The sequence below is a fragment of the Propithecus coquereli genome, unplaced genomic scaffold (genome assembly GCF_000956105.1).
Source record: "Propithecus coquereli isolate 6110/MARCELLA unplaced genomic scaffold, Pcoq_1.0 Scaffold45, whole genome shotgun sequence".
Classification (NCBI taxonomy): Eukaryota; Metazoa; Chordata; class Mammalia; order Primates; family Indriidae; genus Propithecus; species Propithecus coquereli.
The window spans coordinates 4,729,977-4,757,706 of NW_012150285.1; the positions used below are offsets into that span (position 1 = coordinate 4,729,977).

The window sequence follows — 27,730 nt, forward strand, 5'->3', positions numbered from 1 at the left end:
TAATTTCTTTCTATTTTTAGTAGAGATGGGGTCTCACTCTTGCTCACGCTGGTCCAGAACTCCTGAGCTCAAATGATCCGCCCGCCTCAGCCTCCCAGAGTGCTAGGATTACAGGCGTGAGCCACCGTGCCCGGCCCAGAAAATATTATTTTAAAAAGTGAAATTTTTAAATAGGAAGCATCACCTATTCCTAACTTGCTAAGAGCTTTATCCTCAATCTGTGTTGAATTTTATCAAATGCTTTCTTGGTGTCTGTAGAGGTGATCATATTAATCTGTAAATCTAAAGAATTACAGAATGAGATTTCCTAAAGATAGATTTTATTAACATCACATCTTTTCCCTGATTTATTTAATGTAGCACTGGATTTGATTGCTAATGTTTTATAAAGGATATTTTTGTCTATAATTGTAAGTGAGATATGTTTATAATGTTCTTTCATTTAATTCTTCTCTGCTTTTGTTTCAGAATTATGCTAGTCTTACAAGACTCTGCTGAAGGCTGAAGTATTTCAATTTTTTTTTTCAGTTGAAAAAACTTTAAATTTGAGCTGTTTAAACAATAAGAATTAGTTGTTTCTTAAATATTTAGTAGAATTTGTTCACAAACATGATTTAGAAAATGGCCGTTTCTTGGTATCTTTATTTCCCCAAGTTCTAGTCAAGCGTCAGGTGTAAAGTAAGACCTTCTTTAATACTTGTTGAATAAATATTCTCTAGACAGGGTTCTAAGAATTACTATATAGAATTGTTTGTTATTTTTTTTTTTGTCAGAGAAGTGTTGCTATGGCTAATTCACTAGGATATGGAATTAGTCTGTAGGAGAAATAAATGCATGTCTTTCTGCATGGATAGATTTTGTGCATAGAAAAATGTTGTTTGGAGGTAGTCTAAATTTGAAGCTAACAGGCTGGGCATGGTGGCTCACGCCTGTATTCTTAGCCTCTGGGAGGCGAAGCGAGAGGATCGCTTGAGCTATGGAGCTCGAGACCAGCCTGAGCAAGAGTGACACCCCCGTCTGTACTAAAAATAGAAAAAATTAGCCGGGCACGATGGCATGCGCCTGTAGTCCCAGCTACTCGGGAGGCTGAGGCAGGAGGATTCCTTGAGCCCAGGAGTTTGAGGTTGCTGTGAGCTAGACTGATGCCACGGCACTCTAGCCCGAGCAACAGAGCAAGACTCTTGTCTGAAAAAATAAATAAATAAATTTGAAGCTAACAGTTTTAGGAAAACAGTATAATTTGCATTACTGAATACAAGTACTTGCATAACTACCATGTGTAAAAAGACCACAGGTAACCATTTTTACAAATTGTATTCGTGTTTTGGGTTATTTTTACCGTTTTCTCTTTTAAAACGTATTCTGTGATTTAGACTCACTAAAATTAGTTTATAGGCAAATACTGTTTTTGGAAGTTGAAGTACTTTAGTTTGTTTCCATTCACTTTCCCCTTTTTTAATTTGATATTTTTAAGCATTCATAAAACTCTGGATACATTACAGAAATAATTGAACATCTGGATATAACTCTAGGATTTATATGATAAAGCAGTGTTTCTGAACCAGGGACAGTTTTGCTCCCAGGAGGCATTTGGTAACATCCAGAGACTTTCTGGCGTCATCATGGAGGTGGCTGTGCATGTACAAGCGTGTGTGGCACTGTCCTCTAGTGGGTAGTGGCCAGGGAAGCTGGTGGCTATCCCTCCATGCACAGGATAGCCCTCACAGCAAAGGTGATCTGTCTCAAAACGCCAGTTGAGCCAAGCTTGAGAAACTCTGTTATAAAAGGAAGTTAGATAAACAAATACGAATACATACTATAAACGGTGTTCTCAGATGTTTGCTTTTTTCTTCAGAAACTGGAATTCTGTGTAAGCTAATACAGTTTACAATGTCCTTATGGAAAGGATATGAAGTGTTTGCTCTTGACTGACATCTAGTGAGACATTTAAAAATAAAAGTAAAGCTGTAGTTTAAGATTAAATATGTAAATCAGAGTTACTGCTAATTTTTTCCCCCACTGTTAGAAAATTCACAAATAAGGAAACTAGGAAGCGATTAAACAATTTCTTTATAGACACTGAGAAATTATATTTGAGCTATTATAATGATTTGTTTATAGCCACTGAAAAATACCACTTAAGAATTTACTTCCTGAAGAAACAGAATATAGTAAATTCTTAGCATAAGTATTATTTCCCTTTTATGTTTCACTTATATTCCTCATTTTAGTATTAGAGCTTAGCATATAAAATCTTTCTTTTGATAGTTTTCTGAATAAAAGCTCAACCACTGATGTGCGAGACTTTTATATTTAAAAAAAATGCCTAAAATCGTAGAATTTGAGAGCCAGACAACACCTTGGTGGTTTAGTCCAGTTTCCTCATTTATAGAGATTAAAAATTTCAGTTTCAGAAAGGCAGAGTGATCTCCAACATATACAACTCGTTGGTACAGATCTTGAACTAGAACCCATAACTCTTGCTTCTAGTCAAGTGTTCTTTCAAGTAAAGGACAGTATTAAGCACATTTGAATTCTATTTGAAGTTTTTGAGTTATTTTTTAATCAAACTATAAATATTAAAACTGTTAAATTATTATTTCCTTAATATATACACTTGTATAAATGTTTTAAAATAGTATATATGTTTATAAATTATCCTGTTTAATTTTAACTTAAAACTGTTATGCCAGTTTAAACATGAAGTTTTAAAATTTTTATTTCACAGGCAACTACACCTCCAAATCAAGGGAGGCCAGATTCTCCAGTCTATGCTAATCTGCAGGAACTGAAAATATCCCAGTCTGCTCTTCCCCCGCTTCCTGGGAGCCCAGCAATTCAGATTAACGGAGAATGGGAAACTCATAAAGACAGTTCAGGGCGTTGTTACTACTATAACAGAGGAACACAGGAAAGAACTTGGAAACCACCTCGCTGGGCTCGGGATGCAAGTGTAAGCAAAGATTTCCAAAGTCCGGGAGATTTCCAAAGTTCGGGAGATCAAGAGGTATGAGTAGTTAAGGAATCAACCTGCGAGTTACCAAATTTTCTCTTTTCATTATTCATAAACAAAAGAGGTGAATAGGTTTATTGCTTGGTATCGGCGTGGTAGAATACTTGAATCTCTAAGATACTAAAAGTTCTTTCTAAGCTTTATTATACTAATGCTAGCTACTAATTCCTAATAAAGCACAGTAGCTAACTTGCAGTGTGCTCACTAGTTCCAGAACTGGATTCAAGTTGTCTAGTGCCAGTGTGTTTCCTTATGGATTAGAAGATACTAATTCCATTATTGTTATTGCACAAGCCAGTGGCATCTTTTAGAGAAAGAAGGAAAGAAAATATATGATGTGACCTAGCCAAATAAATGGAAACAAAATTATTTAACTAATTAAAAGAGATACTTTTCTTTATTGGCTTAGTATGGCTACCAAGCTCCTTCTCAATTTTCCTCTCTGTCAGTCAGACATACAAGATCAATTTTTTATTTATACGTAAGGGAAATAATTATAATTCCTTTGCTACAACTGTATCATTCTGTAAATCTTACAATTCACTTTAAAATCATTATTTTTGGGCTGGGCAAGGTTAACCATGCCTGTTATCCTAGCACTCTGGGAGGCCAAGGTGGGAGGCCTTGAGGTCGGGAGTTCAAGACCAGCCTGAGCAAGAGTGAGACCCATCTTTACTAAAAAAAGAAAAATTAGCTAGACATGGTGGTGCACCCCTGTAGTCCCAGCTATTCGGAAGGCTGAGGCAGGAGGATCCCTTGAGCCCAGGAGTTTGAGGTTGCAGTGAGCTATGATGATGCCACTGTACTATAGCCAGGGCAATGGAGGGAGGCTGTCTCAAATAAATAAATAAATAGATTCTGAACTTGAATGAATTGTTTTAAACTTAAACTGTACTATAGCCAGGGCAACAGAGGGAGGCTGTCTCAAATAAATAAATAAATAGATTCTGAACTTGAATGAATTGTTTTAAACTTAAAATGTACTATAGCCAGGGCAACAGAGGGAGACTGTCTTTCAAAAAAAAAAAAAAAAAAAAACCCAAATCATTATTGTCTCTAACAAGTATTAATATTATTTCCCCCCCCAACCCCCATCTGGTTTCACCTTCCTCCATACCTCTTGCAAGGTGGTACAGTGAATTGGCCAGCTATAGCTTGAGAAACACTTATCTCAGTAGTCTGGAGAGGCCTTGGGGCTATTTAGATGTGCAGGAGAAGTTATGCGAGATTGATGGAAGGGAGTGAACTCCTGCTGTTGGTAGACTGGAGGCTCTCCACCTGCATAGGACATGCTGCTTTTATAGAAAGCAGCTACCTTGTACAAAATAAAAGCAGAGCTCCAGGTAGATAGGAGCTGGAAAAATCAGGTAACATATCCTGCATTTAGCAGACCCTAAAAGTTTTTGTAGTTAGTAACCCCCTTCTTATCCTGTTTTTCAGTTGGTTATTTACAGCTTCGGTTAGGTAGTTACTTGTACTTTTAGTGTTCAAGTGAGAACCAAAAATAGAGAAATTTTTCATGTTTAACTATAATAAGAAAGGAAAATTTTGTACATATAGGAGATTTGAAAATAAACTATCCTGTGTGTCAATAATAAAGTCTTATAATTTGGGAGAATTAAGAAAAAGACTAAATTATAGACTAACTTAAAGGAATTTAAAGTATACACAGGAACTTTTAACATGTTTCTTAGCTTTCTATTTTAATAAATAGACAAGAGTGATTTGTATATATGCCTTAGCTTACACTACTAGTCTCCGCAAAAATTGTATAGAAACAAATATTTCCAAAGTGGCTGGAACACATCTTCCAGTAACTTCTTGAGAAAAGTTGTGTATGGGAAGTAAAGTTGAGACTGTGTGTGTGCAAAAGTATCTGTAGTCTTCTCTTACATTTCATTGCAAGCATGCAGGATATAGAATTCTAGGTTGGCAATAATTTTCTCACACTTGCAAGGCATTTTGAACTTCCCTTTAATGGTGATCTGTGGCAGCTGCTTGTTGGGGAGTCTCCAATGTTAAAACCTTTAGGTCTTTTCAGTCTCCGTACAAGTCTTTATTAGATTGTCTGCCTAGAAGGTAAGGGCTGCCCAGGTCTTGATGTTGGCATTTGGTTTGCATATGGTTGGTCCCTCACACTCCCGTGTTTCTGTTGGTACCCATGTCTCAATTGTGTCTGTTGTCCCCCAGCTCAGAATCTTACTGTTGTTCCTTCTTCAGAGGGAATAAATCCCCATATTTCTGCTAATAGTCAGCCATGAAGAAGAGTATCCTGGTGATTTTAGTCCTCCTTAATTAGTATCTCTGCCTTCACCCCCCAGTTCCAGAGGTATCTGATACCATCAGTTCCTGGGCCATTTGCAGATTCTTCTGTGTAAACTTGCTAGGATTCATCCTCCCCTTACTTGCCCCCTGCTCCCACCACGCCGGCTGAGATTCTGCTTTCTTTGCGCATAATTCAATTTTTTATTCATCTGCTTGACTGTTTCTCTCTTTGTGTTCTTCCTGTTCTTGTAAGTTTACATCTTTTTAAGCATATTTCACTTCTGTTATTTTAGTGGGGTTTGAGACAGAGCAAGTGTTCACTCTTCCATCTTAAGTCCGAAGCTTATTGTTTTAGTGTTTCCGCTAGAGCAGTGGTGTTTAACTGGTGGTGATTTTGCCTTCCAGGGACATTGGCAAAGTGTGAAGACTTTTTGATTGTCACAGTGGGGGAAGTGCTACTGACATCTAGTGGGTAGAGGCCAGAGATGGTGCTGAACGTCCAGCCATACACAGGCTCTCCACAACAAAGCATGGTCTGGCCCTAAACGTCAACAGTGCTGCTCTCGAGAGACACTGCCTTAGGAATTTTTTTTTTCTTTTTCTTTTTTTTTTTTAAATTTTTTAGAGGTAGAGTCTCATTGTATTCTCAGGTTGGATTGCAGTGGCTTTTTACAGGCATAATCACAGCACATTATGTCCTGAAACTCCTGGGCTCAAGAGATCCTCCTGCCTCAGCCTCCTGAGTAGCTGAGATACAGCTGTACAGCCCTACACCCGACTTTAATGTGCATAGTCAGTCTATGCAAAGCCTAAGGTTAATCAGTATCCTCTTGCTTCTTAGAGCCACACAAGAGCTATATGTGCTATTGTGCTATTGTTGCCATATTTTTATTTCTGTTTTTAGCCTCCTTGTTGTTGTATGTGACTCTGAAAATTAATCCTCATTTTACCACTTTCTTTTCTCACATTTTCTTCTGTCTTGCTTACATGCTTTTAAATTCCCTCTTAAGAATCTGTTAGGGAATCTTAGATTTAATTTGTCTGAAAATTTATTTATTTTGCTTTTATTTTTGAAGAATATTTTAAATGGGTGTACAGTCCTAAGGTGACTGTTTTTTTCCTAGTTTATTGAAGATTTTATTCTCATTTTCTGGCTTTCATTGTTGATGCTGAAAATTCGGATGTCATTCTGATTGTCTTTCCTTTAACAATAATTTCTCTCTTCTTGTTAGCAACTTTTGAGATCTCGTGTTTGTACTTCCACTATGATGTGACTGGGTGAAGATACCTTTTTTGTTTCCTGCCAGGGTTTTGTTGGGACTCCTAAATTTGAGGAGTCCTGTCTTTGATCAGGTCTAGAAAATTCTTAGCTGTTATCTGTATATAGACCCTGCCCCATTTTCTCTTTCCTCTTATTCTAGAACTTCAATGAGTGTTTAATCTCACTCTGTTCATCTATGTCTCTGTGTGTGTCATTCTAAATATTTCAAGATCTAGCTTCTGTTCACTATTTTTCTCTTTGTCTACATCTTCATTTGATGTTAAACCAATCCTTGACTTTTAAAGTGTTATTTTATTTGTTTGGAGAATTTCCCCCATATTATTACTTTGAAAAGTTTTAAAGCTACAAAAAGGTTGAAAGAATAATATAATGAACATTAATAAACTATATAACCTTCATTTAGATTTACCCATTATTAAAATTTTGCCACTTTGCTTTCTCTATCCCTCCCTTCACACACACATACACATACGTAATTTTCTTAACCATTTGAGGCATAAAATAAAAACATTTTATTTCCTAAGTATAAGAATTTTTTTCCCATCAAAACCACAATACATTTATCACACCCAAGAAATTTAATATTGGCATACTCTTTTATACATTGTTGAAAGTCAGTGTTTCTCAGTTGTCAAGTAATATCCTTAATGGCCTTTTTTCCCCTACAACGAAGGATTTGGTAAAGAATCATATATTGCATTTATTTATTACATCTCTCTTTAGTCTTATTTTATATTTTGTTTTTGTTAATTCTAGTATATAAAGTTTTTGTGAGTGATTATTCTGTTTTTCTGCTAACTCATGGTGTTTTGTTTTTCCTCTTTTATATGTGTGTATCTATATTCTAATGTGAGATTATAGTTCTTAGAAATCTGTATGTAGGCAGTCTTTAATGTTAAAGTCAGAAGTGGGTTTCTTCAGAGAGAATTTGCTTTTGCTTCTGCCAGGTCCCTGGCGAAACTATTAATAATATCCTGTGAATATTTCAAACTAAATCTTTAGCTTTAGTTGTTATGGGCCACCTTGGTAGTAGTAAGTTGGATTGTGTGAACCCTGGCTGATGGCTGAGGATTGCCCTGATTTCCCCTGATTATTGGGGAAGATTCTTGTGATTTTCCTGGTGTGGAACAAAGGGGCAAGATTTGTTTATGGTTTACTCATAATCTGTGGAGAGCCTGGCTCTGTGTTGTGGGTGTCCGTTTAGCCTCCCTGCCTTTGGTAGTCCTGAGTCCAGTTCTACAACACTTCTTCATGCCCTTGAAAACTAACCTTTTAGTTTGAGGTCTAGCAAATGCCTTTAAGGAGAAAGCTGGTCTTTTTATTCTACCTAACTCTCTGGATTCTTGTTTCTACTTAGTTTTTGACCTCTGAGTATTTCTTAACAAACCTTTTTTTTTTTTCTCATTTATGGTTTTTTAAAACAATTTTTATGTAATATTTTTTAGCTGTTTTCATCCAGATGATCAGTTAGGGAAACTCCCTGCCATTCCCCTATAAATGGAATGTCTACTGTAGCCCCTCCTGCTGCTACTAGGGTACGTTTGTAGCAGAATAGACCCCAGAGTTACAGAGCCAGTGACCCTCCCCAATGGGGTTATCTAGTATAGAACAGTGAACCTTTGGAGAAAGCTTGCCAAAAATAATCTTCATTTTTGTTTAGTGGCCATTAAACAGCTCTTTTTTAGCAGTAGAAATCAAGATTTTAAAGCTATTCCTGGTTCTTTAGTGTAATAAAATGTATCAAGATACTGGAGGTTACTTTTCATGGCAGAAGAGACCATCTTGCTTACTTCACTGATTTAGTGATTTAGATTATTCCTTAAATTAATTTTACTGATTAGATTGCCTTTTTTCTTTCTAAAGATTTTATTGCCCTTTTCTCATACATGAGCTTACATTTTAAGTTGTCTTAAATAAAAATAAACTCTTGATTTTTAAATTTGGTGTTTAATTTTTTAATTATGTTACAAAACATAATACAGTTCACTTTATGCAGTGCTTCTGCAAAGTTGCCTGTTTTTGTCAACATATTATTAGGCTGTTTATGTCTCTAACTACAGTGTTGAGCATCTGCCCATCTTAGCGTTTCAGGCCAAATGATGGTGATAGAAAATACAGGCTGAATAAGATTTAATTGTAGAAACTATTTTACTGGTGATAGGAAGGGTCATTTGCACATGAGTATTAACCTAATAGTTCTTGAATGAAGTTTAAGTGCAGTAAGCAAATAGCTACTTAGTCACATTAATTATAGTGCCTCTTGTTTGTTAAGAGACATAAAAAATTGTTAAATTTTCTCAGTCTTCTGGTTTGCTTTCTCTTATACATCTGGAGTTTATCATGTATACATACCTATATTATTTCCATACTGAATTTCTGATTTTTCTCTCTGTAGTGTATTTGAATGTTCTCAATATTAGTTTTTTCTTGTTTTGAAGTTTAGTTTCCAACAGTTTTAATAAGCATTTGGTTGAGTGAGTTAGGAAACCTTGCCAGTAAATTGGAACACAAAATGTAGTGTCACAAAACTCATGTCTTTTCTCTCCCTTCTCCTCCCACACAATTAAAAAAAATAGTTCCAGATATATTTATTGAGCACTCTTGTTTGCCATGCATTTGGCCAGGTGCTTGACACACAGAACAGAGTTTCCAAGGAGCTCAGTCTAAGGAAGATCCCTCATCCCCTCCTTTGTTTACACATAGACATGTGTACACTTACTGACTCGTCATTTTTTAACTCGATTTGAGTTCAAAAGCAGCATGAAATAGCATTTTGTCTCTTCTTAGTCTGAAAACATTGTTTTCAATTTTATTGTGGTAAATTTTTCCAGGGTTGCACTAATTGATAAAATAACGACTATTAATTTTACCTCATCACTTACAATGTACCATTTAAAGACATCAGTTTATTTTGAAATTAAATATTCAAATATATTCAAGATATCTTAATACTTATAGTCAAGTAAAATCAATTTCTTAGATTTTTCAACTGCTGCGTATTTATATTCAAAGAAGAAAAATCCTTGTTTCTGACTATTTATAGCTGCTTTCATCAGAAGAAAACTACCACAGCATTTGTTACAGCCAGTCAGATAGTCAGTGTGGTTCTCCTCCAAGGGGTTGGTCAGAAGAGTTGGATGAACGTGGGCATACCTTGTATACCAGTGACTATACTAATGAAAAGGTACATTCTTTTTTTCTCATCTAGTGTTTCTTGGGCAGAATTCTCTCATAAAATAGTTGTGTACTGAAGTTTTAGTAATATTAAAAAGTCACGGAAATATTCCTCATTATAATTTTATAATCATGCCAATTCACAACATGGAAACTCAGTATAACTACTAATTCATGGTTTTAAACTGCTTACAGTGATAGTGATTTTTGTGGTGTTAATACCCATTTGAGACAGACCTTTTAGGAGTAGACCTGTCGAGTGTCATTTTGTTTAGATTTCTTCAATAAGCATATTTCTTCATATTTTTCTTGGCGAAGAGTTTTTTGGAAATAGTTTTCTCAACATGCCATGATTGTCCACTGCCTGACTGCCTATAACTCCTTTTTCTATTATAATCAAATTTGTATAAAACAAAAACCATGAATCTAGTATTTTATGATTAATTAGCTTGGGAATGAATATTGAAATTTTATGTGTGTATTACATCTGGTATTGTTGGAGAAAGTAACTGATTGCGTATGTTAGTTTAGAGAATAGACCCTTGGTAATAAACAGGGATAGACTTTTACCACTGCTTTCTTCCTCAGTTTTTTGACATAAGCACATAAGGAAGCAGTAGTTTTCCTTTATTTTGTTATCTAGATCGTATGTTTGTATTAGCAATATTTAGTCCTTTTTCCCCTCATATTCCCTTTATTATATTTCATGAAGTTCTGTTGTTACTGCTATTTAAATTTTATTGTGTTGTCTAACAGAGGTAATTCCTAAGGGTTTGCATGAAATGGGGCTTAAATTGTTTAGTTTTATACTGAATGATTGAGAAACAATTCCCTTTTGTTAATTTCTCCAACTTGTTTTCAAGATGGGGGTGTGTACCTGTGTTCCACTGCATACTTACATCTGTGTATCTTTGTGTTATATGTTTCTTGCTGTTAAGTGATGCTTCAACCACTAGGCAGAAATCGGAGGAAAGAGAGAGAAAATAAATTGATAATAAATTAATATTGAGTATATTTATTCTTACCGAACTCAAAATGCAAGTCTACTAGTATAGGTTTATTTGAATTTTTTGCAACGTTCGATACAATTCATAAGAATTAAATTTAATATCTCTAATTGTAGCAGCTTAAACTAACTTTTATATAAATTTTAAAAGAACCACCTGTTCTGTTTTCATAGTGGCTCAAGCATGTTGACGATCAAGGTAGACAATATTACTACAGTGCAGATGGATCTCGGTCGGAATGGGAATTGCCAAAGGTAATAAACCTTACCACTGAATTTCTGTTTAAAATAATAGATGAAGTAATATATGAAGATGATTTCAGCAGATTTATTTTTAAATTTTTATTCAACTTTTGAAAAGCAGCAAGACTAGTTTTCTCAGAACTCACTGAAAGTCCTGTGAGTGGCTAAATGTTTCTGAGATGTACAGTGATCGGCACTGTGTGATACTGACTATTCCCATTCAGAAATGCTTTTGGTTTAACTTGAAATTGGTCTTTCATTATTCCCAGAAATAAGAATTCCCTTCAGTGCCAGTAATGCCATCTTATATCTGGTTATCTTGAATATGTTGACTTTTCTATACAAAGTTCATCTTATGTGTAATCTTTTTAAGAGAAAAAAGTAATGTGATATTTATCATCTATGTAAATGTGTGTTACGATTCAGTTGCCCATTGGCTGAGATAGGCAGCATGTGGTGATAATATGGCCTAGGACTTAGCTGGACGTCTCTTTTCCAGACAGGTACACCAGGACGAAGTTTACCTAAGGCAGTGGGTTTCAAAGTGGTCATATACATGTCCTTGTTGGTACTTGAGATAATTTTAAGTGATATCTGGGCAAACATTTAAATTTTAATTGGCATATTATTTTAAGGTTTAGAAAACAACTATAATTAGACAAATCTGTGGTTAATTATTACATATACTTTAGTTTTTAAAGAAATCTTTTTCCCCAAGTAAGTCAATTTAAAGAATAATATTAATAGCATAAATGATACATGGATATAGACAAAAATCACTAGATGGTACTAAACTTATTGAAGGTTGAGAAACACTAATCTGGTAAACTAGTGCTTTGCTAATAGTGGTTTCTTTTTATGTGAATGCTGTCTGGCCTTAATTATTTTGTGAAATTATAAGCCTTGATACTAGTTAGGATAAAATATGCAGCCTGTAATTAATTGATTTTTAAGAACACCCTTGTGAGTCTGAGTTCAGCCAGTAGCAGAAGAGGTCCATTATAACTCTGACAACTCTTAACATTTTGCGATCTCATGGAACAAAGTAAGGTGGCTATAATGGAAACTTGGTGGGTGTAGGAGTTCAGAGGTGGATAAAGAAAATATTGGTTCTTTTGGTTGACCTGGCTATCAAGTATAGCCCCAGAATTTTTTCTGTAGTTAAAAAAAAAACCCTTGTCAAATCTTCAAATAAGCAGTTTTTGATCCTTTTCACACATTTTATATAGGTACATTCTCTTTTGCTCAGCTCAGCAGAAAAACTATTGCATATTTTTAATAATTTTGTTTAAATTAATAACTTTCTAAATTAGAAGTCATTAAAATCTACATTTATACAATTGTTTTTAAAAATACTATTTTCAGCTTAACATATTAATATTAGTGAAGATAGTTTTAAAATATCTTTAAGTATATTTTTAAAATATAAAAAATTTTAATTACAAAAGCTCTCATGAAGATTTATGAAGATATTATTACATGTTTTTACTTCATTAATCATGAATACCGTGAATGAAGAAAGTTCCAATAAAAGTATATCTAGAAGTGCCACAAATCATTTCTCACATATTTCAGCATTGAGCTTTTATCTCATCATTCTTTAAAATTATGAAACACAATTCAATAAAACATTTGTGAATTTTTTCATTTTCATCATTATTAATTTGTGCTTTTAGCATCTGATTGTGAAGATAAAACCATATTTACCCTTTAAAACTTGGAGGTTGTGCTAAATACTCAGAACCCTGTAATATTCTTGTTTTAAGAACCATAGCACAGCAGTTGGATAATACTCTAGCAACAATTTTTTTTAGTTGAATTTTATAAAAAGTTGAATATGAAATGACCCAACATTATACTTTCCAAATTTAATTGTCTCTCAATAAAACTTTTAAGTGGTAAAATAATATCTCAAGCTTAATAGAACTGTTACAACTTTTAGAGGGAAAGAGGTATACATAATAAGATTAACAAGTTTTTTATAAATGTACTGGGAAGAAGTTATAGAATACCTCAGATATTGCTTTTCAAAATCAGTACCATTTATAAAAAATAATTTTATATTTAGTGATTAATTTGAAAAGAATAATTTTATGGATCATGATGGCCAAAATATGTAATAACTTATGTGCTGGGATAAGAGTATATTTTGGTGATATAATTATTCAGTGTTGAAAACTATATAATAATGATTGGTTCTATTAGCCTTATAAATATAAGATCTGATTTTGACTCGAAGAAACCAGAAAAAAAATCTGCTGAAAGTTTAATTTACTGAAAATGATTTAGGTTATAGAAGATGAATATTTTATTAACAAAATTAAATAATTGAACCATATGATATTAAACTTTTTGTTATACTTGACAGATTTGAAATGCAGCTCCTGCCAGCACCTCAGATATCAAAGATGTATTGAGATATAGAGGAGTTTTATGTACTATATCCTCTTCCATAGTGCTGATTCCCTGGAGTCATGAGATCAATCACAAGGCTTGTTTTGAGTGATTTGTTCCAGGTCAGGGTGTTAGAAGGGAGAGGTTCCCGAGATGACCTTACGTCAGGAGCAGGTTAGAGCCTTTACTTTACTGGTGGCTAGATATTCCTGTTGGGTTTCTTATGAACTCCTGTACTTCCCTTGGTTAGAAGAACTCTAGGCTCATCTTCTACTTACTTCTGGAGATGGCTTGAGTGAAAGAAAGAAGAGCGGCAAGGGACTGAATTATATCAGGGCCTCAGAGGGTATGCCACAGCAGTGGAAATGAGCACTGATTATGACCAGCGTTGAACCCTCAGTTTTGTGGTATTATTTCATTTTCTGCTACCATTTGCCACTTAGGATAAAGTATTGGAAGGTCTTGGCAGTTTCTTGAATGAAGCCCTGTCAGCCATTCCTAACCAGCGCTAATGAAGCAGCACCTTCCCCCCTCTCTGCCTGGGCACTGCGGAGACTGCTTGGTGGAGCCCTACACGGCATGCAGGGAGCCCTATCATTTGTCCTCCCTGTTCACTAAATGAACAACAGCAACGAGACAGCTGCTCACTCTATCCCTAGTAGACAGTGGAAGGAGGATTATTACGGAAAGGAGGAAGCTAGAGAAAGGGATTTTAAAACTCTGCGTGAGATCCTAGGCACAACACCAGAGTGGCCTATGCATGGAAACAACCAGAATTAACATAGCAGAAGCTTTTAGAACAGAACCATGGTGTGGAATACTGCTCAGGCCTCAGGTTAGCCTCTGGGTAGCACACAAACAAGGCAGACCAGACAGCACTAAAAAGATTTTAAGAACTGAAATGACATTTGAACTACCGGCCATAAATGTGGGCCGAGATGTGTATTCTGAACCTAGATGGGTTGACAGTCTGCTAAAATATTAATAGAAGGCTTAACTAGAAAATAAAGTGTTACATTACTCAAAATGTCAGACTATAACCTAGGATTACTTGTCATACAAAGGGGAAAATCTCAAATGAGAAGACAGTCTATAGGTGACAATACCAAGATGATGTAGATGAGGGAGTTATCTCATAAGGATTCTAAAGCAGCTGTAATAAAAATGCTGCCACAAGCATTTATGAACACACTTAAGTGAAAAAGTCAAAAGTCTCAGCAAAGTAATAGAAGACATAAAGAAGAAGCAAATGGAAATCTTAGAACCAAAATAAAATACTGGTTGGCTCAAAAAATAGCAGAGTAGAAGTAGAGTTGTAAAAAATGAACAGTGCCTCAGAGACCTGTGGAAAAATACAAAAGATCTGACATTCCTTTCATTGGAGTTCCAGAAGGAGAAAGGAATGAGTGTGAGGCTGAAAAATATTTGAAGAAAATAATGTTTAAAAATGTCTTAAATTTGGCAAAAGACAAACCGACCAATTTAAGAAGCTGAATAAACACCAAACAAGATAAACCCAAAGCAATCTCTATCCAGACTTAATGTAATCACATTTCTGAAAAGACATCTTCCCCCTGCAAAAAAATAAATTTGCAAAAGCAGCTCATTGAAACGACACATTACCTATAGGGTAATAACAAGTTGAATGGCAGTGGCTTCCTTATAAGAAATCATGGAAGCCAGAAGGAAATGACACACATTTTTCAAATGCTGAAAGAAAAGAACTTTCAGCCCATAATTCTATACCCAGCAAAAATATCCTTCAAGAATGAATAGTAGACTTTTTTGCTTTTTCAGAGATGAGGTTTCACTCTGTTGCCCAGGCTGGAGTGCAGTGGCAAATCATAGTTTGCTGCAGCCTCTAATTCCTGGGCTTAAGTGATCTTTCCCGCTTAGCCTCTCAATTAGGGAGTATAGTCATACGCCACCATGCCTGGCTAATTTTTTAAAAACTTTTTTGTAGAGATCGGGTCTCGCTATGTTGCCCAGGCTGGTCTTGAACTCCAAGGCTCAAGTGATCCTCCCCCCATGGCCTCCCAAAGTCCTGAGATTACAGGGATAAGCCATGTGCCTGGCCTGTAAAGACATTTTCAGCATGAAAGTAAACTAAGAGATTTATCACCAGCAGTCTTGCTTTCAGGGAACTGCAGTAGGGATGTCCTTCAAACAGAAGGGAAATGCTACTGAAGAAAATTTGGAATATCAGAAATGAATAAAAACAGTAGAAAGGGTGAATATCTGAGGAGACTTTTGTCCTGAGTGTTTAAAATTATGTTTGACATTTGAAACAAAAATTATAAAATTTCTAAAGTAGTACTTATATGCAGAGATGAGATTTAAGGCAAATATATCATAAAGTGGGGAGAGTAAAGGGATGTAATTATTGGTAAGGTTTCTGTATTCTATTTGAAGTAGTGAAATGTTGATACTAGTAGACTGTGATAAATTAACTATATTGTAATTCTGAGAACAAGCACTAAAAGCTGTAACAAGAAAGAATCAAGAAATTGTAGATATATTAAAATATAATAATAAAAATTAGGTAGCCCATAGGAAGGCAGGAATGGAGAAAAAGGAATGGTAGAAAACAAATAATAAAATGGCAGACTTAAATCCTAATATATAAATAATTACATTAAGTATAAATGGTCTAAACACATCTTTTTAAAAGAATTTCAGAATGGATAAAAAACTGTAACTCAAGTATGCTTCTATTAGAAAAATCACTTTCAAATATAATGAATGACAAATTATGCTAAAGGTTATTTATCGAATAATCTGCAGTAAATCTCATACTTAATGGTGAGATTACAGAAGCTTCTCCATTAGAATTAGGAACTAGACTAGAATTTTTCTATCACTGCTTCTATTCAACAATTAAATAGGAAAGGAAAAGGAAATAATGGAATTAAAAAGGAAGAGATACATTTGTTCTTTTGATTATTAGAAAATCCAAGAGAATCTACAAACTTAAAACTGATGAGAGTTCAGCAAAGTTGCTGGATATACAGTCAACATAAAAACTACCCATTTGTCTAGGAAAAAGTCAGTTTAAAAATGTGATAGCAACAAAATCCTATTTACATTAGCAGCAACAAAAATTGTTGTAACTAAGAACATGCCTAATAAGGGTCTATAAGATTTTAGTGAAGGAAAATTTTTAGAGCAGAGTAAAAGAAGACCTGAATAAATGGTGCAGTATTCCACCATGGTCTTGGATTGGGGGAGTTAATTTTGTAATAATTGTCCAAATTAATCTGCAAGTTCAACACCTCCCCCCCCACACACACCATTTTTGGGAACTGAACCTAAAACTTCTATTTGTAAGCAAAGGTTCATAAAGAGTCAAAATATTATTCCTGAATAGGGAGAATTGGTGGGGAGGGGGAGAAGGGATGGAGTTCCTGTTATGGAGATTGAGTTGGGGGAGTAGGGGCACTTGTCTAAATAAATAGACCAGTAGGACAGAATAGAAAGCTCAGATGTGGCATTACACATCAATGGGATAAGCACAGACTATACGATAAATGTTGCTAAGATTATTGGTTGCGCACACGAAGAAAATGAGATAAAAGTAGATCCTTGACCTTACTTCAAGCTTAATGATTAATTTCAGTTAAACATGTAAATGTAATGATCAAAACCTTAAAGACTGTAGAAGGATATATCAAGGAATATCTTTGTAGAGTTGGAAGGATTTCTTGAACAAGACCCAAAAGCCTACTATAAAAGGGAAGATTGACAGATGTGACTACTTTAAAATTAAAACACCTTCTACATGTAGAAGATACTGTACACAAGGGGCAAAAGATGAGCTGCAGACTAGGAGATATGTTCAACTCACATAGCTTAGAAAGGTTTAGAATCCAGAATATATAAAGAACTTGCTAGTTCATTTTGAATTTAAGTTTTGGTTTAAGTTTTAAAAATAATGCTTATTTTAGATTTTAGGAGTAGAAGGAACCTTAAAAAATTAATTTAATGACCTCGTTTTATAAATGATGATGGTTAATATTTATTAAGAACCTATTGTCAGGGCAGTATTTGGTTCTTTTAATACTTTGTTTTATCTTTAGAGCAACTCTGTGAATGAGGTGGTATTTCTGTTATATCTGCTTTACAGTTGGGGAAACTTAGGGAGATTAAATATTTTACTAAAGAAAATACTAATTTTGTCTCTCCAACAGCAAAATCTATGATCTTCTCAATTGTGCCAAAATGCTAATCAAAGTTGAGAAAAACTGAGGCTCGTAAATTCATGGTGGTGTGATGTGATGAACTTTGCCTAATGGTCATGTGTCATTTGGAACCAAAATGTTTAGATTTCTGCTTTTGTTTCTGTTATTTATGAAGTATATTTTGTTTTCTTTAGTATAATGCTTCATCCCAGCAGCAAAGAGAAATAATTAAAAGTAGGAGCCTGGACAGGCGGCTGCAAGAACCAATAGTATTAACCAAGTGGAGACATAGCACCATCGTATTGGACACCAATGATAAGGTAGGACTTTAAGGGAAGAATCTGTTGATCAATTTGGCGAGTTCTTTGTGCTTTGTATAGTACAGTGAATTGTAACCATTTGCACTAAATTTATTTCATTTTATGTAATGTTTCTCTTGGTAAATGTGATTCTTTGCTAAAACATTTGCTTTCTTTTGAACCTACTTAAACTTTTGATCTGAATGTATGATGAAATGTAACTATAATATATGTCATTTTCCTTAACTAAATTGTATACTGACTACTGTTTTATGTATTTAGTATCAATTTGTCATGGAATCAGTTTTGGTTTTGAGGTTTTTGGTTTTTATACAATGTACTGACTTATCTGTGGCTAACTGATACACGCCCCCCCCCAGTAGTTGACAAATTTTTTTTGTTTACCTTAAAGTCACATTTCTGTTATTCTTTGTCTTCAGCCTGTAGGAGGATTCATAGTGAAGACAATTAATTGATTTCCCCCATCCCAGGGAACATTGGAATCCTCCTTCTTTTGTTTCCCTAAATGCTCTCTGCACAAAGCTGCTTTTATCAATTTGAGAAGTGATGTTCTCTGTTTCAAGTAGGGGTGAATTTTGATGCAAACATGAGAGTGGATGTTTTTAAAACTTCAAATCCTTACAATGTGGCTTCATTTTGGAATGGGTTGGGAATTTAGTATGAATTTGCAGAACAGGAGACATACTGATGTTGAAATGTGAAGGTGGCAGTAATACCTCAAAACTAAATGAATTATTTAAAAAAGGCTGGGTTGTGTTCGCTCACGCCTGTAACCCCAGTGTATTGGGAGTCTGAGGCAGGAGGATCATTTGGGCCCAGGAGTTCAAGGCTGCAGCGAGCTTTGATCCTAACACTGCAAAAAGAAAGATATTTGTCACTGATGACCTTTTTTTTCTTTTTTTGAGTATCACTCTTCTCTTGTAACATAATTTACAGGTTTCCCTCATTCTTTTGGTGTTTTTAGTGAAAACAGAATAAACACTCCTAAGGCATATTTCTGTATGCTTGGATACTTTCAACCTTAGATCTCTTTATAAATTATCTCAGTTGATGAGTCAAAACAAGTGTAATATTTTGGTACTTACAAGTGACTATAAAACTGGCCTTTGTTGTAAATTCAACAAAGTTAGTGAAGCTGTAAAAACAGTACACACATTATGTGTATAAGGGGGACTAATAGGAAACAGTGAAAGCAGATGAATTTCTAGTTTCTATTTTGTAAGGATGTCGTGTGATTGAATATAAGGGGCATATTAAAGGAATGATACTCTGGAGTCTGTGCTATTGAAGATATACTTGAAAACATGATCATTGAGATTAACCTAGGTAGGTAAGATTCTTAGAGATTTTTAATAGAAAAAATTGATTCAACTCCCAGAACCAGTTTACAATTCCGAATATGCAGAAAACTCCTAAATACCATATGTAATACTCCAGGGCAAAAGTATCGTTGAACCAGCTCCACTGCCTCTTCATACTTGAAGAAATAAGGATGATTATTTTGGTGATGTATATTAAAATTTCTTACTCCTTTTTAATCTGTCGATTCATTTTCAATCTGTTGCTTAAAATAACTTGTGCGAAGTTCTTACTACATTTCTTCTTGCATCTAATTGTCCCAGAGTAGTGAGAATATGATAAGGGATGACGTGTGCATAACTTGAAATATAATCAAAGAAACCTGATATAGATGCTCCTTAAATTATGATGGGGTTATGTGCCAATAAACTCATCGTAAGTTGAAAATATCATAAATTGAAAATGCATTTAATATATCTAACCTTCTCAACCTCATAGCTTAGCCTAGCCTGCCTTAAATGTTCTCGGAACACTTCCATTAGCCTACAGTTGGGCAAAATCATGTGGCGATACAGCACAGTGTAGAGTATCCTTTTTTATCCAGATAATTGCATGGCTGACTGGGAGCTGCAGCTTGCTGCCTCTGCCCAGCGTTGCAAGAGAATATCATAACAATCACTAGCCTGGGAAAAGGTCAAAATTCAAAATTTAGAATGTGATTTCTGCTGAAGGCCTATCGCTTTTGCACCATTGTAAAGTCGAAAAATTGTAAGTTCAGGAACATTTTTACTGTATAGCAGATGTCATCATGATGACATAGGTCCTAATTCAATTGGCAGTTAACTTCAGAGATAGGTATGTACGTATGTCTGTGTGTGTGTATGTGTGAGTACGTTAATTTGTTTTTGCTTATGTATGGCTTTTACTAAAACTACCCCTCAGTTATAAATGTAAAATGATTTCTTGGTTTATATATTTATAATTGTTATATATACATTAGTATTCCATTTGTGGTTTTTATTTCTGTAGGACTGATAATGCTATGAAAAATAAATTATAATTACCACTCATTTTATTTAGTTATGTATTTTCTAGTTTGTAGGTTATCAAATCTTTCCTCTTTCTCAGACTATTTTAAAATTAGTCTTTTAGAAGTCAAGAAATTGATCTGAAGTTGTCAGAAAAATACTTAAGTGAGACTAAACTGAGATTTAGACATTAAATTTAATTTCTTTTTAATTTTTTGATAATTTCTTTTTGTAGAGATTTTTCGATGTTTGATTTGTTATTCTTTCCCTTCAAGGGTTTTCCTGTAAACTCTCATTGCTGCCTAGTTTCTGTGTTTGCAAATTGTGTAGGATGTAAACCTGAAGACTTTTTTGCAGTTGAATGAATGTTGAGTTAATGATATTTGCATTGTTACTTAAAACAAATTCCCAGGGTTTTAACAGTACCTTCTCCAGTTTCATAAGCGTGGAAAATTAGAATGCCGTAGATATGTAAATGAATGTTCGAAGGAATTTTTTGTTAGAAAAATTAATAATAGGTAATGGCATATGATTTTTCTAATTCTCTTTTCCTGAAATTATTCAGAACATCTAGGGGAATGGAGAAAATTTATATGGAGCTAGGCTGTTGCTACCAAAAAAATATTTTTCAGTCTTATCCTCCACAAATAGGTGCTAGCAACACGTGTAGTAGAAATCGTGTGCAATGTTTTAATAATGACAAAGTAGGCAGCTTAAAAAACATGTTATTGGTTTGCTCTTATGATATTCTTAAGGGCTTAAACGTTAAACCATTTTTTTTTTTTTTTTTTTTTTGGTGAATCATTAATCTTTAAGTCCTAGGTTTCTTCCTTGCATTTAAAGAATCTTGCTTATTTCCATTGGAAAGTTAGCTATAAATTACCTTGAATATTAATAGCAATTTAATTTAATTTCTCCTATAGCTCTTGACTAAAATTCTTCTTCTGGCAGTTACCAAGTTATTTCTGTGACTCTTCCTTGCCTAATCCTGGATATTCATACCTACCATCCCAAGAGCAAGTTAGTTTCGTGACTGTAACATATTTATCTTTAAAGTGTTTAGGTTTTACTTATTTTAAATACAGTTAATTCAAACTAATGTAACATCATGATTTTTAAGGCAACATGCATCATTTCTTTTGACTAATTTTGTATGCATTATTTAAATTTAACTGTAGTTGCTATAAAAATGTGCCATATTTCATAAACTTTTTATAACATCTGTAGTTTTAAAATCAGTACCATATTAGTTTTGGAGGTGAATATAGAAGAAAAATAACAAGGAAAAAAAATTTTCTTAGTCTCTCTTATTAAACTCTCCCACTCTGAGTAGAGGCAGAAATATAATTATATAAAATAGAGTAACTTTTTTCATTACTTATTTCTTGTAGGAATCTCCAACTGCCTCAAAACCCTGCTTTCCTGAAAATGAGTCTTCTCCCTCTTCTCCAAAGCACCAAGATACAGTTAGTATGATAGAAGCATATTGTATAATATAGTCCAGTTATTTCAATCAATTTCAGTAAATTAATTTTCTCTAAATGTAATGTTGAAATATTTCTTGGGCTTCTATTAAATTTCATTAGTTTTTCTTAAAAAACCACAATTAAAACAACTTTAAAGTAAGAATCAGATTGTACTGATTTAAGAACCCCCATTTATGCAAAATATGGTATCTTACATGATTAATTAAATTACATGCCATATTTTTAAGTGTTGAATTTATATTTGTTTTTTAAAAATAAAATTTAAAACTCCCAGAGAGTGCTATCAAATTATATTTACCGTTTTTTCCTCAGGCCAGCAGTGCAAAGGTAAGACGCGTTCCCCTTCTGCTTAATGAGCATAGATACCTTCTTGCTCTGTGCTGTAAAATGTGTTGCCCCGTCTATGCCAGATGAATACTGGAGATAATGGAACTCAACTGTAAGTTCCCCAAACTGAAAACCTTCAGACGCCATCTTGTCTGCGATGAGATTTTCCTTGGTTTCTGTGTTTGTACTCACTCTATTTCCTGTGCATCGCTCATCATGCTGTTCCCCTTCAATGGCTTCTCTCTTCTCTTAGCCCAAAGTCCAAAATTTTTAATGAGGACCATGAGACTGCACTGTTTGGCTCTTGACTGCTTCCCAGCCTCATCTCATACTTTTTGTATCCTCAACTTTTCTTCCTTGCTTTCCTCTGCTACACTGCCCTTTTCTTAGTTCCTCGAAGGAGCCTGCTCTTCAGCCCGAGGTCCTTTCCTCTGCCCCCGAAACACTTCTCTCCCTGCTTTTCACTGAGCCTTAGTTCAGACTTTGTTTCCTCAGAGAATTTTATTCTAGTCCTCTAGATTAGGTGAAATTTTCTTACAATACTCTTCACAGTATTTAATTATGTATTATTTGATTACATAAAATAGAGTAGCTCTTGTCATTACTTCTTACAGGAACCCCCAACTCTACTAATGTCCATCTTCCCTACTAAACAAAAGCTTCATTAGAGCAGAAACTGTTAACCTCAGTCTGCACTGCAGTCCCTGTGTAGTGGCTGTTCAGGAAATATTCGTTAAATGAATAAGCTTGGCTGGCTTCTGCCTAGTCTTGGCGCCTCTTTCCCGCTCTCATCCAGTTACTACTACAAGGAGATATTTTCCCCCTTTTTTGTGAGTTAAAAATTGATTGGTATAAAGGCTTAGTGATAAGGACAAGGAAGCTACAAATTTAGAAGTGACAATAATGTCATCACCAGTGTTAGATACCTGATGTCACCTTAATTGCCCATCTCTTCAATCTCTTCTAATCAAACCAATTTTAAAATTCCATTTCCTGATATACATCTTAAGCATGTTAATTTTTCTCATGCTTCATTTTAATTTTCAAATGAGTTATTGTTGTTTTTCATAGTCGCTTCAAATCTATATAAATTGGGCAGTATATACATTTTTAAAAAACCTATAATGTACTTTTCTACAATATGGCTTAAAAAGCCTTTCGTGGGCTGATCTAAGAAGCTACTCTTTATTTGTCTCAAGTGCCTATGAGAATATACATTTTAAAATTCCCAATTACTGAATACTGAATAAAATTTTAGAATATGCAATTTGGAAACGAGCTTTTGATCTTATATTTCTAATTAATGGTATTGAAATGCGTTAATGATTTGAGAGAAAAGGACGTTTCAACACTTTCTTTAATAAATATTAAAGAAAATATATTAGTGGACAAATTTGCTTATTTTTTTCGTAGAGTATTAACTATTCTAAGGCCTTTTTAAAAACATGAATGTTCAATTTGTTTTTTTGTGATTTTAGCCCTTAAAAATTTTTTTTATGGAGATAAAATTTACTTAAAATTAACCATTAACCACTTTAAAGTGTACAATTCAGTGGCATTTAGTGTATTTACAGTGTGTTCAACTATCACCTCTATCTGCGTACAGGACATTCCATCACCCCAGAAGGAAACCACACCCATGAAGCCCTCACTCCCATTCACCCTGCCCCTTCGCCTGCCTCCAGTGGCCAGTAGTCTACATTCTGCCTCTGTGGATTTACCTGTTCTGGATGTTTCATCACATGGTTCTTTTTCAATACTTTATGAACCATTGTGCAAGTTTACTTATTCTGAATAAAAAGAATCTGATTATTACATGATTATAATGTGATTGAACATGAGGATTTTGATGGACTACGTTATTTTGGTATACAATAATTGTTAGGCTAAACTGGGAAACGCCTATTTTACTATGAATGCAAATTGTTTTCTTGCCTTATTAGGATAGACTAATAATATTTTTGGTCAAAATTTAACCATAATTCACGAGTCTCCATGAACGCATTTCTGCTTATTTTCAATATAAAGTTTCCTTTGGAATATCAAATGCATTTAGACAAATATTCATGCATGAATTTGGGCATATTTTATGGGACTTAAATTTTTGTGACTTTATCTTAGTAAGCAACACAAAAACATTGTTTGATTTTGAGTCATATTATGTTGAGAAAGTATGAAATAAAAGTTTGTCTAAATGTTTTCCCAAAATCTCTCACCTGTGTATCCAAACCTATTTTATCCATCTGCCTATTCCTCACTTTTAAAAGTTAAAACTTTATTTTCTCTGTTGCAGACCTTCTATTCCTTTAACCTTATTGATTTGTTGGTAAATTACTTCAACAAATATGCATTGAGCATCAACTACATGCTAGTATAGTACCAGGCACTGGTCATACATTAATGAGCATAACAGATGTCCCAACTTACAGCCTAATGGAGTAGACAATAAATAAATAAAAAACATATAATTGCACTTTTTATTAAGTTCATCATAGTCTGTTCAGGCTACTATAACAAAAATATCACAAACTGAGTGGCTTTGAAACAACAGAAGTTTATTTCTGACAGTTCTGGAGGCTGGGAAGTCCAAGATCAAGGCACTGGCAGGTTTGGTGTCCGGGGAAGGCCCACTTCCTGGTTCATAGACAGTGCCTTTTCACTGTGCCCTCCTGTGGCAAAAAGGACAAGGGTCCGTCTTTTAAGGGCACTATTCCCATTCATGAGGGCTCCGGCCTCAGTACCTCATCACCTCCCAAAGGCCCCACCTCTGAGTACCATCACACTGGGGATTAGTTTCAGCACGGAAATTTTGGGGGACACAAACATTCAGTCCTTGGTACAGTACAGTGAGAGAAACAAACTGAGGCAGTAGTAAGTATGGGAGGTTGCAGGGGAGGAGCCCCTTCTTAATAGTGGTTCCGGAAAATGTCTCTAAAAAAGTGACCCAGAAGCTGAGCCGCCACCACCTCCCTGGTTGCTCATGCTTGGCGGTTTCCCAAGATCTTCCTTGTCACCCTCACATCCAGTCCCTCTGTCAATCTTGTCTTCTGAATCTCTCAAATTGGGCCCTTCTTCTCCCTGTCACTGTCACTGCCCTAGTTCAGACCTTCATTGTCTCCTACGGCAATCATTAGACTAGTATTCTAGTTGGTTCCCAATTGTGCTACTCTGTCTTGGTTCATACTTCCCACGATATCATTTCTTGGCCTCACCCAATACTCTGAGGGAACTTCAGGGCCTCAACTGTGACTTGCTCGCCTTAGCTTCTGTGCCTCTGTCCTGCTTATTTTCACCTCCTACTGCTTCCGTCTAACTAATGCCTGTTCCTGAGCTCCAGTGTCAGGTTCTCCAGCAAGCTGACTCTGCTGCCCTTCTTTCTCCCCAGCTCTCACTCTGTATGGTAATTGCTTTTCGTTTTTGTACATTTGGATGTGGCAAGTGTTCTTATTTTATGTTCAAGTGAGAGCGGTTGCTACTTACAGCATTAGTGCTTGGGTCTCGATCCCTCTGAGAATTGGGTGAGAGTTCTGGACCCTTTCCTCAAACATCGTATATGCATGCACGATTGTGCACCAGTGTCAGTCCTTCTGTTCACTCAGGTAAGAAACCCCGATGAGGCTTGCTCTCCCCTCCCCTCTGTCCCCAGCCCCTGCATCCTCAGGCTTAAGCTGTCTGTCACTGCTGCTATTCTATCCATTTTTCTTCCTGTTTCCGTGTCTGCATTTCCTTCCTGCCTCTGCTTTTTTTTTACATAATTCCAGCTGTGGCATTTTTTTATGGGCTTAATTCTCACCTCTCTCTGCCCTTCCAATTCCTGTGCTCCCTAGCTGACATAACCAGTGCCCATCCACTTAAATTAATGTTATTCCTTAGTTCTCATATCATGGAAAAATTTTCTCTCTACTTTTGATGGTGGGAGGAGAAAACCGGGAATGTCCTTATTTAACATCTTGTCCAGCTCCCTTGCTGCAGTCTGTTGAAAGTCAGCCCTCAATATATTTATAAGAAAAAGAAAAAAGGGGAAAAAAACCCTGTGTGTGTTTAAAATTGTGTTACTGATGTTTTTATTGAGAGGCAGCAGAGTTCTTATGAAAAGTATCAAACTTGCATATCTAAGGAGGTCTAAGCTATGTTTTATGAAAAAATTACAATAAACTTCGTATGAGCTATTTCCTAAGTTTGCAGTGTACCAAAAATGTAAATTGACATAACAGTTTGGCAGTTTTGTCTGCAGATGTGAGTTTTTATCAGACCAGGCAAAACTTTTAGACATTACTGAGAAAATACTCAACATTATCTCTTATACCAAAAATATTTATATTTTCTGATTGAAATACGTTGAGAAGACATAGCCGAGGAATCAGTCAGAAATAAATCCTGAATTAGGGATATTTTTTACTTTATATGTGTTTGTGTGTATGTGTGTGTTTCAGTTGAATTAAAATTGACCATTGTCTCATGTACATACAGTGCTTACTAATCTTGGTGATTACTATAGGTACCAACTCATTTTGACTAAATTTATTTGAATATAGAAAACTAAAGTAGTGACAAAGTGCTTCCTTATTTCCATCTGGAAGAATTTTAAAATAACATTAACTTTAGTGCAATGGCTTTTGCCTTCATAGGGTTTGATGATAAAGCATGTGTCACTATTTTTGACATCAGCTGGCTAATAAATCTAGTTTGCCTAGAGTCTAGCTCACCATCAGATAATATGTTTAATGAAGTACACACTGAATTCTTTTATGCCACATTAAGGCCAGTTCTTTGCATAGTACCAGTTACTTTTGAGTAATTTATTAAATATGCACAGTCAACTGCATTTGTTCTACCTAGTTATTTTTACATTCTGACAAATGTGTTAGTATATTGAATAATTTTCACATTGCCTAGTGGTAAAATAACAGCAAAGTAAACATTCCTTTTTTGTAATATTTATCATTATAGCATTGTATCACTTTCTTTGAACAGGAAGACATAAATCATTTTTCCAGTGCCAACTTGTTCATCTAAGGAAATCTAATTTGGTAGCAAAGTACCTGATGACTGCTATGACTTAAGGAGAAGAGGAAGTGTTTAATTGTAAATTACTGAAAATAACTCTACAAAAGTATTAAGAAAATTATATTCTTAAAGTATTCTAGAACTAAGCATGTTATATACTGACTAATCTTTTTTTTTTTTCAAGCTAACTTTAGAGTACCAGACCATTTTGGTTCAGTCATATGTAAGAACTTGGACCTATATGAATGGTATATAAGTAGTATTACTTTTTTCCATAGGGTCAAGAGAAATACGGATTATTAAATGTAACAAAAATTACTGAAAATGGGAAGAAGGTACGGTAAGTACACAAATCATTAATTTTCTTATGTGATTCATCTGATTAAAATAAAAAGTATCAATATACTTATATTCTGACAAGAACAATTAATTTCTGATCATTTATTTTCTCATGTGATAGTGTAAGATTGTCATGAAATTTATGAAATTTCCTTTGTCTCGACATATTTCCTAAGTAATATTAAATTCAGAGGTAGTAAGGGAGAAGGTTCTGAGGAAGCATTAGCTTTCTTTTAATGTTTTTTTTTCAGTAAGCAATAAATGCACGTGGTAAAAAACAAAGTCACACTAAGTACTGAGTGAAAAGGCAGACCTCCAGGCATCAGTTCCCCTCCCCAGACACAATCAGTGTTAAGTCTCATGAGTTC

General features: G+C 34.8%; 1 protein-coding gene across 6 annotated transcripts in view; it reads left to right on the forward strand.

Annotated features, from left to right (window-relative positions):
- Nucleotides 1-27,730, forward strand: part of ARHGAP12 (Rho GTPase activating protein 12) — a 137,124-nt gene that overhangs the window by 84,730 nt on the left and 24,664 nt on the right. The window contains exons 3-8 of one of the 6 annotated variants that reach the window (XM_012654897.1): nucleotides 2,729-3,007; nucleotides 9,604-9,744; nucleotides 10,915-10,995; nucleotides 17,750-17,875; nucleotides 21,594-21,668; nucleotides 27,302-27,363. In XM_012654897.1, coding sequence (XP_012510351.1) covers nucleotides 2,729-3,007; nucleotides 9,604-9,744; nucleotides 10,915-10,995; nucleotides 17,750-17,875; nucleotides 21,594-21,668; nucleotides 27,302-27,363 — 764 coding nt within the window. The remainder of the gene's footprint in view (nucleotides 1-2,728; nucleotides 3,008-9,603; nucleotides 9,745-10,914; nucleotides 10,996-17,749; nucleotides 17,876-21,593; nucleotides 21,669-27,301; nucleotides 27,364-27,730) is intronic. The other 5 variants (XM_012654898.1, XM_012654899.1, XM_012654901.1 and 2 more) reach the window with 5 other exon arrangements.